This window comes from Lactuca saligna, chromosome 8, assembly GCF_052625555.1.
Source record: "Lactuca saligna cultivar CGN05327 chromosome 8, ASM5262555v1, whole genome shotgun sequence".
Classification (NCBI taxonomy): domain Eukaryota; kingdom Viridiplantae; phylum Streptophyta; class Magnoliopsida; order Asterales; family Asteraceae; genus Lactuca; species Lactuca saligna.
The window spans coordinates 25,121,550-25,135,438 of record NC_136424.1 but is presented as its reverse complement, the minus strand read 5'-3'; the positions used below and the strand labels follow the sequence as shown (position 1 = coordinate 25,135,438).

The following is a 13,889-nucleotide window of genomic DNA, read 5'->3' as shown; positions in this document are numbered from 1 at the left end:
ATATAGATCTATACACAATTATCACGCTCTCCCTACAAGAGACTCTGGTTATAACTTACAAGAATTTGGATCCAGCACTCGAACGTACGGGTAGAGAATTGCCTCACAACCTAAGTTAACTAGTTTACACATAGTTTGATATTAAAACCTCTTTCGTGGAGGAAGTAAAATCACATTTTCTGAATAAATTAGTGATACGAATTCCTTAAAATATTAATTATTATAGTTTGTCACGTAGGATATGAAAACCCCATTTGTTTTGAGGGTAAAACCTTTTTCATGTAGTAAAATCTATAAACTATGCTTATTGAAAGTTTATTATATGTGTTCGAAATGAATGAGTAAACCTTATCATGAATGATTAAATTTTAGTTTATGATGTTAAACTAACAAGATATTACATTCAATATTAGAACTTATTGTTATACACTTTGCTCAATATAATACAAAGTGTTATGAAAGTAATAAGTTGTAAACTAGTTTTTAGCCTTTTAGCACTATTTTAGAAAAATCATAGAAAAATCATACAAAGTTGAAAACTGAATCCATAAATTCTGAGAGTTCATAAAATGTGTCTAGTTTATTCATGATTTTTATTATGATTTTTGGAAGTCTTTAACTTGTGTTAAAATGTTCATATTCACAGACTGGTCCAAATTCGTTTTTGAAATGATAGGCTGTTTTGTAAAAATCACCATAAATCATAGAAAAATCGTATGGAGATGTGCAAGTAGTCATTTTAAAGGTATGAACCTGAACTATCTGTGCCTAATACAGTTTTGAAAACTAAAATGTTTAAGTTGGCCAAAATAGTCCATAAATAGAGTTAAACGTTTCTGATGGAGGCTATTAAATGAGCTTAGTTATGTTCAAGTGTTCAACTCAAGAACACTTGAAGGATTACTTGAAGATTCGAGAATCTAACATAATAATGATGGAGTTTGTGTAAGGAATCAATGATTTGAGTAAAATGAAATGTAATAACCATAAGGAGGGTGATGATACTTACCAAATGAAGGAGAAAAGCTGGAAAATTCCTTGGAAATCTCGAATTTGTGTGAGAGAATTTGAGAGAAAGTGGTGTTTTGATTTTTGGTGGAAATGAGTGAAGTGAGTGAAATGAAGAGAGAAAGGGAGTCTTTCAGCTCTTTGGACGTGATTATGGCTGAAAAATGAGTGGGAAAGGACTATGAAGTGACTAGGGATGGTGGGGAGGATAATGGTTGGTCATGGAGTGGGTATGAGGGTGGTTGCTTGTGTCTAACACTATGGCAAAGTCAACACTCCACCACAACATCTTACTTTATGGATTTTATTCTTAATTAATGATTTCCTTAAAAATATGATGAATTTATGAATTTATGGGGTCTTATATGTCAAAATATAAGTTTGGGTGAAAATCCCTTGTTAAAAGAATTAAAAACGGGCTTAAAACGGAGTCGTGGTCGAAAACCAGGTGAAAAATGGGGAAAATCCGAAGTCAGGCTTGGTCTCGGATCTCAACAGCCTTAGAACCGGAGGGAGGACTTGGTCGCTGAAGTGGATCCGAAGGGGAAGGGACTGCGGTCGGAGGAGGGTCCGAAGCGAGGGTCTGGTGCTGTGCTCAGCTGCGGTCTTCAGCAGTTCCGGTCTTATGGTTGCGGTCCTTTAAGAGGCCTTCGGATTTGATGGTTGTGGCTAGATGGAGACTTCGGCCTTGCTTCTTGGGACCTCGGCTCAAGGAGGGCTTGGTTCCCATTAAGAGACTTCGGCCCTAAAATGCTATTTTCCAAGGTATCGCCCCGTTTCGAATGGTTTTTCACCAAGTCAAGTGTCGGGATGCCCCAAATGATTAAAATAAATCAAAAGGGGCTTTGAGAGAGATTTGAGAGAGATTTCACATTCTTGGAGAGATTTCACATTCTTGGAGAGATTTCTCATACAAAGAGAGATTTGGGAGAGATTTCACTTTCTTGGAGAGATTTCTCATACAGAGAGAGATTTGGGAGAGATTTCACTTTCTTGGAGAGATTTCTCATACAAAGAGAGATTTGGGAGAGATTTCACATTCTTGGAGAGATTTCTCATATAAAGAGAGATTTGGGAGAGATTTCACTTTCTTGGAGAGATTTCTCATACAAAGAGAGATTTGGGAGAGATTTCACCTTCTTGGAGAGATTTCTCATACAAAGAGAGATTTCACTTTCTTGGAGAGATTTATCATACAGAGAGAGATTTGGGAGAGATTTCATATTCTTGGAGAGATTTCTCATACAAAGAGAGATTTGGGAGAGATTTCACATTCTTGAAGAGATTTCTCATACAGAGAAAGATTTGGGAGAGATAGAGTGAAAAAGATTGAGAGAGACTTCTTTTGAGTGTTTAGCTCTGTAATTCAAGGTTCGTAAACCTTTTTAAGTCTTGTTATGATTGTCATATGCCCCTGAGGGTTAAGGAATAATGTTTTATCGAGTAGTTTCATCACTTCCCCTGATTAGGGTTTAGAGTTTCCGAACACGTGAAAACTCTCAGTGATACTTTGCATTAAGGGTGTGAGTTGTTTAATAAGAAACATAATGAAAACCCTAGTATACAAGGGTTAGATGAGTTGACCGGTTTGACTTGTTGACTTTAGTTGACTTTGACTTGACTGGAAATTGACAGTTGTCACACTCGAGCTATTGTGTCTCTAGCTGTGGGGATAGACTTCAACTTTTCGAGGTTTATCCTGTACGAGTTCGTAGTGAACATCAACGTAACAACCCGAGATACTTTCTTGATGTATCTGAGGTTCATCCAAATGTTTATTAACACTCAATTTCCTGAGATGGTCAAGGAGGGTGAAACCCTAGATATGAAGTCACTAGGCCCTCATACTATTGGACTCATCAGGGCCGGCCCATGGGCCTGGGCAAGCTGGGCGACCGCCCCAGGCCTCCAAATGCCATAGGGCCCCCATTTTATATGTCCTATATTAATTGTATAGTATTAGCCCATTAGGTTTAAGCTTATTGGACTCTGATTGCTAAAGCCCAATACAACAATTGTTTCTTAATTCTTATCAATGCTAACAAAAGTCCAAAAAGAAATCGGGAGGAATTGCGGTCTGCGGAATGGGGAACGACTAGCATGCTGAGAGCGAGACTGCGAGAGATGCCGACTTCCAAGGTGCAATTAAGATCGACTATGGAATCGAAACGGTTTCTCCGGATTCTAAGTTAAGCAACGCTGCAACGGTCTAAATAATCAGGTTCTTATATTTCTTCTTCGATTTCAATTGAATGATTTGAATCGATCTGTTATATCTTCCCCAATTCTCCCTTTTCTAATTTCCGATTTGGTGATTCAGTGCTTCTTCTCCTTCGCTTCTTTCTCGGTAATCACGATTTCTACCGATCATTGGCCATCTATTTTCGATTTTGAAGTTCAATCTGTGAAACTGTGACAGATTCACAGACCTATGACCACTGAGTCGTGAGTCCTCACAGACGAAGAGACAGAAGAGTAGAAGACTGTGTCGACGAGCCGTGAGTTGTCACAGTTCAAAGTTTTCAACAACAATCTCCAAACATTCATGCAGTCATGCCAAAAATCAAGCCCTAATGTTATCACAGTTCTAATTTCTAGCATTCAAGTTTCTTATTTATCATAGAATTTTATCTGTAAGTTCTATTGTTCTAATTTCTAGCATTCAAATTTATTATCTATCTGTGATTTTCTAATTTTTTATGAATCTAATATTCATAATTTTATGCTATGTAGAATCTGAGGATTGAGAATCAGCAGCTTACCACTTCCAGTTGCTTAGAGGCTATTTAAAAGCTCACAGCATCAACAGTTTACCAATTTCCATCAAAGCATCACTGGCAGTCAACAGTAGGTACAAAGAACACGAACTCTAATCTTCTATTATTTGTTATTTGTGTCACTATGTGCTTGTTGTTTGTTTGCATCATTGCCTCTTATCACTCTATTGAATATGCATCCTAGAAAGTATATGTCTGGAAGTGAAAAACGAAAGAAAAAACAAAAAATTGAACAAGATAATGAAACTCAAAAAGGGTCTATGCACAGGTTTTTAAAAAAAAATAGTTCTGCTGATGTACAAGTAAATGAACAAGATAATCTCACACATGAAACTATTTTTAATGAGCAAGATAATGTCATGAATGAAAATGTTTCTCAAGAAAAAGTTTCAAATGAAAATGTTGATTTTGATGATGAAAAGATTAATAATGAAGATGTTAATGTCAATAATGAAAATGTTAACATTTCAAATGAGAATGAGAATGAGAATGAAAATGTCATGAATGATAACAATGAACAATTTATTCCACCTTTAGATATATATGATCCTAGTAATTGGGATAATCTTGATAATAACTTAAGAGATATTTTGATTGAAAAAGGGTCAATAAGAGAATCAAATTTTGTGTATCCTAAAGATAATCTATCTAGACATTTTTCTTATGCTTCTTATACTAGAAAGTTAAGTAATGGTGACACGATAGATCGAAAATGGTTAATTTACTCAAAAAAAGTTGATAAAGTGTTTTGTTTTTGTTGTAAATTGTTTAAACCTAATAATTATGTTAATAAAATTTCTTTAGCAAATGATGGATTTAATGATTGGAAACATCTTTTTGATAGACTTAAAGAACATGAAAATAGTTCCCAACATCTTTTTTGTATGGATTCTTGGGATGAACTAATAGCAAGATTTGATAAGAATAAAACAATTGATAAAGATTTGCAAAATAAAGTTTTAACTGAAAAAGAACGTTGGAGGCAAGTTTTAAAAAGAATAATTGATGTCATTAAATATTTGGCAAAATATAATTTGGCTTTTCGAGGTTGTAACGAAAAACTTTTTCAAGAATCTATTGGTAATTTTTTGGGAGCAATTCAAATGATGGCAGAATTTGATGTTATAATGCAAGAACATGTTAGACACATAGAAAATCATCAAACTCATCTTCATTATTTAGGACACAAAATTCAAAATGAAATCATTTCTATTTTAGCTAATAATGTTAGAAATTCTATAATTACTATTATAAAAGAATCAAAATATTTTTCTGTTATTCTTGATTGCACCCCCGATGTTAGCCATCAAGAACAAATGACTCTTGTTATTCGATGTGTGAACATGTCTAATAATAAAATAAAAGTTGAAGAATTTTTTTTAGAATTTTTAAAGGTAGAAAATACATCGGGTTTAGGACTTTTTAATGAGTTATTAAATGCAATTAAATCTTATGGTCTTAATATTGATGATGTAAGAGGACAAGGTTATGATAATGGTTCTAACATGAAAGGAAAACACCAAGGTGTTCAAAAACGATTACTTGAAATTAATCCAAAAGCATTGTTTATGCCATGTGCTTGTCATAGTCTTAACCTCACGGTTAGTGATATGGCTCATTCTTGTGCCAAAGCGATTTCTTTTTTTGGAGTTTTGCAACGCATTTTTGTATTATTTTCAAGTTCAACCAAAAGATGGTCAATATTACTTGATAAAGTCCCTGACTTAACGGTAAAATCTTTATCTAATACACGTTGGGAGAGTAGAATAAAAAGTGTCAAAGCCATTAGGTTTCAAGCTCCTCATATAAGGGATGCCTTGATAGAATTAAGTTCATCATGTGATGATGCAAAGTCTAAAAGTGAAGCTGAAAGTTTAGTTAATGCTATTGAAAGTTATGACTTTTTACTTGGTATGGTAATTTGGTATGATATTTTATTTGCTTTGAATAAAGTTAGTAAAAAAATGCAAACCAAAACTATATGTATTGATGCCACAATTGATCTATTAAAAAATATGATAACATTTTTTAAAAATTATAGAAATGAAGGTTATGCCATTAGTATTGATAATGCTAAGGCCATTACATCGGATATGGAAGTTGAACCTATATTCCCAAAAAAACGCCAAGTTACTAGAAAAAAAACAATTTGATGAAATTAATTGTGAAGATGAATTACTATCACCCGAAGAATCATTTAGAATCGAGTATTTTATATATATTGTTGATGTGGCAATTGCATCATTAGAGAGTAGATTTGAGCAATTAACAAACTTTGAAAACATTTTTGGATTTTTATATGATTCAAAAAGGTTAAAGTCATTGGATGATATTGAACTTAAAAAAAAGTTGTGCTGTTTTTGTAAATAAGTTTACTCATAATAACTTATGTGATGTGGATTTAAATGAATTTTTGACGGAACTTAAAGTATTACAAAAAACTTTGCCAAATGTTGTTATGTTATCGGTTGAAATTTTAGAGTTTGTCAAAGGTAAAGATTGTTATCCAAATGTTTGTATTGCATATAGAATCTTATTAACCATACGAGTTACTGTAGCATCAGCAGAAAGAAATTTTTCAAAACTAAAATTATTAAAAAATTATTTGAGGTCATCAATGTCACAAGAAAGATTAAATGGTTTGGCTATGTTATGCATTGAAAAAGATTTGTTGGATAATATTGAACTTGATTCTATAATTGATGACTTTGCATCTAAAAAAGCTCGTAAATGTAAATTTCTTTAGTTTTTCTTTGATATGTTTATGTATTTTGGTTTAGAGCATGTTTTGGCTTTTTTATTTATTGTTTTGTATTAATAGTTGCTAGGTTGTTTGGCTTACGGGGCCTGTCCCGAAGTCTTTTTTTTTTTTCCATAGGTGGGGAGTCCCCAGCCTTCAATTGTATTATTTTTTTTTAATTAATAAAATTTTTGGAGGTGCCGCTCTCTTTTTTTATTAAAAAAAACATTATGAGGGCCCCAATTTTATTTTGGCCCCGGGCCCCAAATTGTCTAGGACCGGCCCTGGGACTCATAAAGCAAAATCGCAAGGGTAAAGTCATTTTCCAAGGATTGCATCCGCTTGTAAAGTTTGGAAAATTTGATGAATTAAACGAGAGCTCTGAGCCTCATGGATCGTCTGATAAAATATCCTCTGAGCCTGCTTCTTCTGAAAGGATGATTTCAGAAGATGAAGTGATCACGGTGTTAGAACATGACGAAGAAGGAGAATATACAGTAGTTCCCATTGCAGCTGTGGCTGAGGAACATTATTTGACATCAGTTCCTGTGCAAAGTGATTATAATGATGGGTCTTCAAAGAGTGTAACTTAAACTGGCTTATATGAAGATCTTGATCTCACTGGTTTCTATAGAGATGAAATTCCGGTGAATTTTGGAAGCAATGATGATTACTTGTCAACTGAAAATCTCAACTCACTACTTGACAATATCGATGATGTTGCTCACCCAGCAACAGAGATATAGGACTCCAATGATGTTCTCGAATCAACGCCTCCTACTACCAAAAAAGTGGTTGAAACAGCAACTCCTATGGTGATGATGTCAGGGAATCCTCCCCTTGACATTGTTTCTCCTACTACAGAACCACTTCAGAGTGATCATACAACAACCCCAACCTCTCAACCTCCTCTGAAAAGAAGAAGATGTGATCCCAGGCAGGGAATTCTTGATTCTGATATACTTCAAATTCCTCCAACCACCACTCCTGATATTATCTTAACAGAACCTTTTAGTGAAGGTCCTAGCACCTCGCATGAAGCTGGCGGATCTTCTGCTCCAATAAGATTCTTTCCTTCACGGCCAGATCTTGATGCTGCCTCCGTAAGGCTGGCCCTGCATTTGGCCCAGGAACAAGATAAAGTGCCTTCCCCCAGAGCCAAAAAAATTCTTTTAGGGAAGGTATCACAGGAGAAGACAATCCTTCTACCGTTGAGCTTCGAAAGGAAATAAGTGTTCTAAATCAAAAGAACATTGAGCTTGACATCAAGGTGGCTGATCTTATGAGTGAAAATATCATGCTCAAGACTCAAGTGTTTGATCTTGAAGAAAATAAGACGTTAAAGACCAAGTAGATCTCCAATCTTCAGACTCACTTTGGTCTCCTCATACCTTGTTATTTCGATCTGAAGAAGAAACTGACAGAAGAACTTGGTGACAAGTCTAAGTCCTCTATTGATGAATCGAATATGTTTTTGCCATCTCAAGATCCTCCGGTCGTACCACCATCTGCTCAATCATCCCGCGTTGCAGATTGTTTTGAGGTAGAGCCTGTTCAAGCTCCTAACGTCGTCGCTCTTAAACGTGCTAGACTTGCTAAATCTACCGAGAAGGGACAACTTTTGTTTAAGAAGAGCTCAGATCTAAATGCACCTGGAGATCAACCAAAAATCAATGTTACTGACCTCGAAGAAAGACGTTTTAGAGATACATACAGTGATAGGTCCGGAATTGTTTCTTGGGGATTTCATGACACGTTGAATATGTAGATTGTGAGAAGAAATAGTGGCAACACTGAATTGTACAAAGACTGTCATGACTTCCCTTCATGGACTAGGGTGGATCTTTCAGAGTTATCTCAAGCTCCTTTTGAAAATCCCTCACAAGATCCAAAGGCAACTCACTTCAAGTTCTTCTTGGAAGACCAAGTGAAGAAAGCCTTTCCGGCGATGAAGACTGCAGAGTCTATTATCAAGCATTATCCTGATGTGATTGATCCCAAGACTGGTCATCTACTTCAAGTTGTGATGTGGCCTGCTACCAGTCAGGTTAAGCAAATCCCAGTACTTCAAAACTATCCAGATGGATCCTTAAGCTCCATGCTTTATTGGGTATTTGACGAAACAACAGCCTCCGTGGTCATCAAGCTCAAAGATGGATGCATTCGTCTATATGACCGGAGAGATCTGTTCAAGTTCGGGAAATGGGATATCCATCAACTGAGTCTTCATCAAATTAAAGTTGCTGAGGAAATTTTTGAGCAAGCTGCCAAAGAGTATACGTCGATGGTTGCCGATCTTATAAACAAGCGAATGTGGAACGGAGCAATGGGGAAGTCAGATGTGCCGGTGGTCGACAAAGATTGAATCCAAGCTAGCCCCAAACCAAGGGGGAGATTGAAGGGCTCAATTAATGGTTTGGTCTAGGCTTTCAACTGTAATTGTTCTTTTGAGCATTTTTGGTGTAACAGTGGGTCAAAGTAGGGTTCACGGTTAGTAGTGAGTTTACGGACGTAAACTAGTTTACAGCCGTAAACCTAGTTTCCGGCCCATGTCCTGTTTCCGTTCATTGTCTATTATAAATAAGGGTTGTGTAGGTCTTTATTGGTTGTTGATGTTAGACAGTTCACGACCAAGTGTAAACAAGTTGTCCCCGACATTTTCAAGTAATAAACGTGTGCAAGCTTGTTTCAATTCTTCTTCTACTCATATTCTTGTTTCTGTGATTGTGTGATTGGTTAATCATTGGTAAAGATCCGTTTTAGGACCTTACAGTTGTTTTGCATATGTGGGTATGGATATGGAGTTCACACATCCATTATTTTTTAATTTTAGCTATAGCATATAGCAAGCATGTGCCTCTTAGAAACATCATTTTGTGAATTTGTTGATAATTTCAAAACCTCATTTTGTTAATTTGTTAATAGTTTTAAGTCAATATTTGAGCATCGTGTGGACGGGTCATCACAGTTGTAACTAATATTATTAGGAAGAGGATCTAGTTTAAATAGTTGTTAATTGTTTGTTGTGGTTCTTATTCCTGCACAAGATTATTAAACTGTGTGTGCAGTGATAGCTACTAAAGCAATTCTGACAACTAATATCGAGCTCAGTGCCTTTCTTGATTTCTTCGATTAAACAACGTGTGGATTACTTGATTATTGTAAATTGAACATCGAAATTGACATGACATGAAATGAAATTGGGACACGACACGTAATGAAATTGGGACGAAATTGAAAATCGAATTCGTGTCCGTGTCATGTTCATGTCAAGTATAAATATGATATCGTGCTTTGTTGTGTTGTGTTCGTGTTTAAAATTCGACATGATTTAGCATTTGTTTTTTTCGTGCTTTTGTGTTTTTCTTGTTTGTCGTGTTATCTATGATTAAATATTAATTTAATAAACTAATTGTTATATTATGTTATTTGTTGTGTCGTGTCGTTTTTGTCATTTTTTAATTTGTTCGTTTTCATGTTAATTAAAAAAACACTACATCGTGTTCATGTTACATAAAACCTTGTCGTGTCGTGTCAGACAAAAACACGACACGATGGTCCGATTTGCCACCCCTACTTAAGACACACAAACACGACACGATGATCCGATTTTTCACCCCTACTTAAGATACATAAATGCTTACTGTTTGAAAACATCAAAATTGCATTAAATGATCTATAGATTGGGCCGAGGCACTTGTCTTCTCTGATACTCATTGATGTCTGCTTCTATTCTCCTGCATTACCCTCGACGATTGTTGGTTCTACTTTGATTTTTGGGTACTGGTTTGGTACGCAATTTTTAAGAGTTGTTATAAATAAGTTAGAAGGGTTAAGCGAAAGAAATAACAACATACTTTGTTGATTTTGTTTGTTGGAGCATCATATTTTCATTTCTACGTGTTACAGTGTTGTACTTCTAGAAAATTTACCAGATTGGAGCACTATTCATCCATATTAAAGGCTATTTTCATTCCTTAAAGAAAAAGAGTTAGAAGAAGTATCCAAAAACCATTTGATGTTGATTTTGTATTTGTGCTGTCGTACTTTAATAAAAGACAGGACCATTCCTGTAAATTCTTTATTAGGCAGGTGCAATTTCTTTAAATTCTTTATTAGGCAGACATCATTTCTGTAAATTTATAAAAGACAGGACCAATTTGTGAATTATTTATTAGGCATGTATTATTTTTGTAAATTTATGAATCAAAATCGCAAGTGGAAATATCCTAACTCCCGTTTGATATATAAGTCCCCCTTCTAACTGGTTTTTCTCAACTCCCATTTAAAAGGAAGCATGTTAAATTTCGCGGAAAAGGGAAAAAGAAGACAGAAAAGAACCTTCCATGTAAAGACGAATGATAGTAAAGTAAAAAGCGATATTCGCGTTTACTTTACTCGTGTTTACATTGCTTTGTTTTTCACACGCTTTCTACTCTGGTTTCTTGATTTCTTTCTCCAAGTACATAGCCCTCCTTCAGACCTTCACTGTCGGCGATATCTCCTCCACCTCCGTCACCATCGTTGGTTACTGTACCCCGGCCTCCCTCCTTTACCATCATCGGCTGCGATTACGGACTTCCCCTGCTTCACCGTTGTGGCCTCACCGGCGATTAACTGGTTAGCGTTTTTTGATATACGACAAGCGTTGAAAAGGGTATTCGCGTGTGTTTGACTATTTTCTACTGCTGAGGTGTTCAAAGACTTCATGTATTTGCCTATTTGCTAATTGCTACTTTATAAACTATCTAAACTGATAAGTTAAGCAAGATTACTTGACTGTTTGTCTGTTTGAAGCTATTGTTGCAAGCTTCGGCTGTCAGTTTGAAGCTGTTCACCAGTGACATGCTTTTGGTTCCATGGTTCTCCTTCGTTAATATTATGTTTCATATATTCAAAATGATAGCATACACTTTAAGCTTAATCTTTCTATATTAAGGTGCCAAATGTCAAATTCTTCAAGCAAAATTTGTATATGTTTATATGTTTCGTTCCGACTTATGTACGCATTCTTTATATGAACGTTCTCATTTGAATTGATTCTGTAAAAGTTTACCTTGAGTTGGTTGTGTCAAATAAAAAGACTGAATTTCGGATATCAAAATCCACTAATTGAACACCTGAGTAGTGATGCTAATGGGCAAGTATATTTCTCATTGTGGTTCACCTTTGTAACCGCAGGATTAAGAACTTCTAACCATACAATTAGGCAATAAACTCACCCTACTATGCCTACAAATCAATGTATACGGAGCTGCATCTTGAAATATGTTGTTAATAGGGTTCCTTTTTAAGGTGTGTTTAACTTCAAATGTTATCTGTTTTTTTTTTTAGGGTTGATGTACAGTTTGTTGAAAATCGATATGTTGAAGTTAAAATGTGTTGATTTTTTTTTTGTTTTTTTATCTCATCAATCGGGATCGGGCCTCCTCTAATTGGACATTTTTTTAACCGGTTCTCCTGTTACCTTGCAGCTCTTCAGCTCTGAAACCCATTTGATACACCTCGAAGTGGAAATGTGGAATCAAATAAAGTTTCTGCTGAAAAGGAAAAACAAAGACAGGAGAAGACCCTCACAGGCGAAGGTTACTTTGACACTCGAAACGGCTTCACCTCAACACCCAGATATTACAGAAAAGCTCCCAAGCGATGTTTTATCAAACATATTCATCAGGTTATTGGCAAAAGAAATTGCTCAATTGAGGTGTGTCTGTAAATCTTGGAATGCTCTGTTATCCGAATCCTCCTTCATAAAATCCCACCTCCATCATTCAATCCATCACAAGGACGAGATTCTGTTGTTCTTCAGACATGCATTTTCTTTTGACCGGAGACCATTCACAGCACACACCTCTCATTCTCCCGATCTCGAACTGACTAATTTCATCAAACTCCCGACAAGTCCCCAATCTAAAGACACTAGGGGTGATATTATTGGATCCGTGAATGGCTTAATATGCTTCAAATACGGATCATATGATTATGCAATTCACATTTGGAACCCTTCTCTGTCTATGGTGTTAACTCTCCCACCATATTCTTTACCCAAGGATGAGTGGATGGTAAACCATTTCCGATTTGGGTATGATCCCAAAACTGATGATTACAAAGTGGTGAAGCTTACAAAACTTTCGGGTGCAATCAGCATGTTATCACAAGTTGAGGTGTATAGTATGAGAAAGGGTTTGTGGCAGTTGATAACTCAAAGGTTTCCATCGAACATCAAATGGGTTTCTGATGAAGAGGTAGTTTGTGTAGATGGGCACGAAGGCCATGTTCATTGGCTTGGTTATACTGATATGGAACAGAAGTTACAAACGATATTGGCATTTGATTTGGGTGCAGAGACATTCCGTGAGATACCTCTTCCAGATTCTATACTACATCTCCATGAAGAGTGCCTCAATGCGATGGGAGTTTTGGGTGGAAAGCTTTGTGTGATGTCATGCATTTTTGAAGCTGGTAAATGTGAGGTGTGGGAGATGGAAGAGTATGGGGTGACTGAATCATGGGTCAAACATCATGGGTTTTCCCAGTTTAGTGCTGATATAGTTCCATATGGATTCACATTACGTGGTGAATTTCTTTTTCAAGTTGATGAAGATGCTAATGATGATTGTCTTGTTTTGTATGATCCAATTGCAGCCATGGCTAAAAACTTCAAGAAAATGGGTAGAATAACTATAAGTAAAGTTGTGGAGTATGTTGACAGTCTTGTTTGGGTAGTACCTGAGGAGCGTGACATAAGCTCCTGCAGCATCTCCAAGTTTTAATCTTGAAGCTTCACTTAGTTTCCTGTCAAATATCAATTCTTAGTTTTTAAATTATTTTTTGGTATTCATATTTTGTGGGAGATTTGATTTTCTGGTTTAATCTCACAGTTATTCAACTATAGCTTGGGTCAGTTGCCTGAGCAATACAAGAAAACAAGTGGGATATATTCAATATTTGGAGTTTTTAGTGCATTAGATCATATATTATGTTGAAATGTTGAAAGTTTTGTGAGGACCATTTTGCAAATAAAGGAATTAGAAATAAATAAATAAAGTAAATACATCATTTTTATGAAACTCCGTTGTATCCGTTTCTTGAACGGTGAAAGAAAGAATATGAGAAGCAAGAGCGTAAAGGGAGAATAGGAGAAAAGAATCGTAATCTATTGAAGCAATTACGGATTGGAAATGAAGCTCTGGCCTATGTGATACATTAAGATTTGGATGTTTATTTTGTGAAGAGCATAATCTGGATTGTTCTGTAACAAAAGCCAAAGGAGAAATGCAAGGTATACATATACTTATGATGTATTATCAATCTAGTTTGGAAGTGGAATTGATGATGATACTGAATGATATAATCTAAAGGGT

At 35.7% G+C, this 13,889-nt stretch overlaps 2 protein-coding genes across 7 annotated transcripts; both read left to right on the top strand.

Annotated features, from left to right (window-relative positions):
- The first annotated feature begins 3,958 nt into the window (after positions 1-3,958).
- Positions 3,959-6,531, top strand: LOC145009486 (uncharacterized). The gene is made up of 3 exons (XM_078968175.1): positions 3,959-5,696; positions 5,827-6,097; positions 6,396-6,531. The coding sequence occupies exons 1-3, from the start codon at positions 3,959-3,961 to the stop codon at positions 6,529-6,531; spliced, it is 2,145 nt and encodes a 714-aa protein (XP_078824301.1).
- A 4,293-nt stretch (positions 6,532-10,824) lies between these two features.
- On the top strand, positions 10,825-13,513 carry LOC145009129 (F-box/kelch-repeat protein At3g23880-like). 6 transcript variants are annotated; one of them, XM_078967792.1, is made up of 3 exons: positions 10,933-11,145; positions 11,707-11,820; positions 12,000-13,513. In XM_078967792.1, the coding sequence occupies exons 2-3, from the start codon at positions 11,794-11,796 to the stop codon at positions 13,296-13,298; spliced, it is 1,326 nt and encodes a 441-aa protein (XP_078823918.1). In that variant the 5' UTR covers positions 10,933-11,145; positions 11,707-11,793; the 3' UTR covers positions 13,299-13,513. The 6 variants fall into 6 exon arrangements, with proteins under 6 accessions (XP_078823921.1, XP_078823918.1, XP_078823916.1 ...); XM_078967790.1 differs by having other exon boundaries at positions 10,933-11,182; XM_078967795.1 differs by lacking the exon at positions 11,707-11,820 and having other exon boundaries at positions 10,825-11,182.
- The last annotated feature ends 376 nt before the right edge of the window (positions 13,514-13,889 follow it).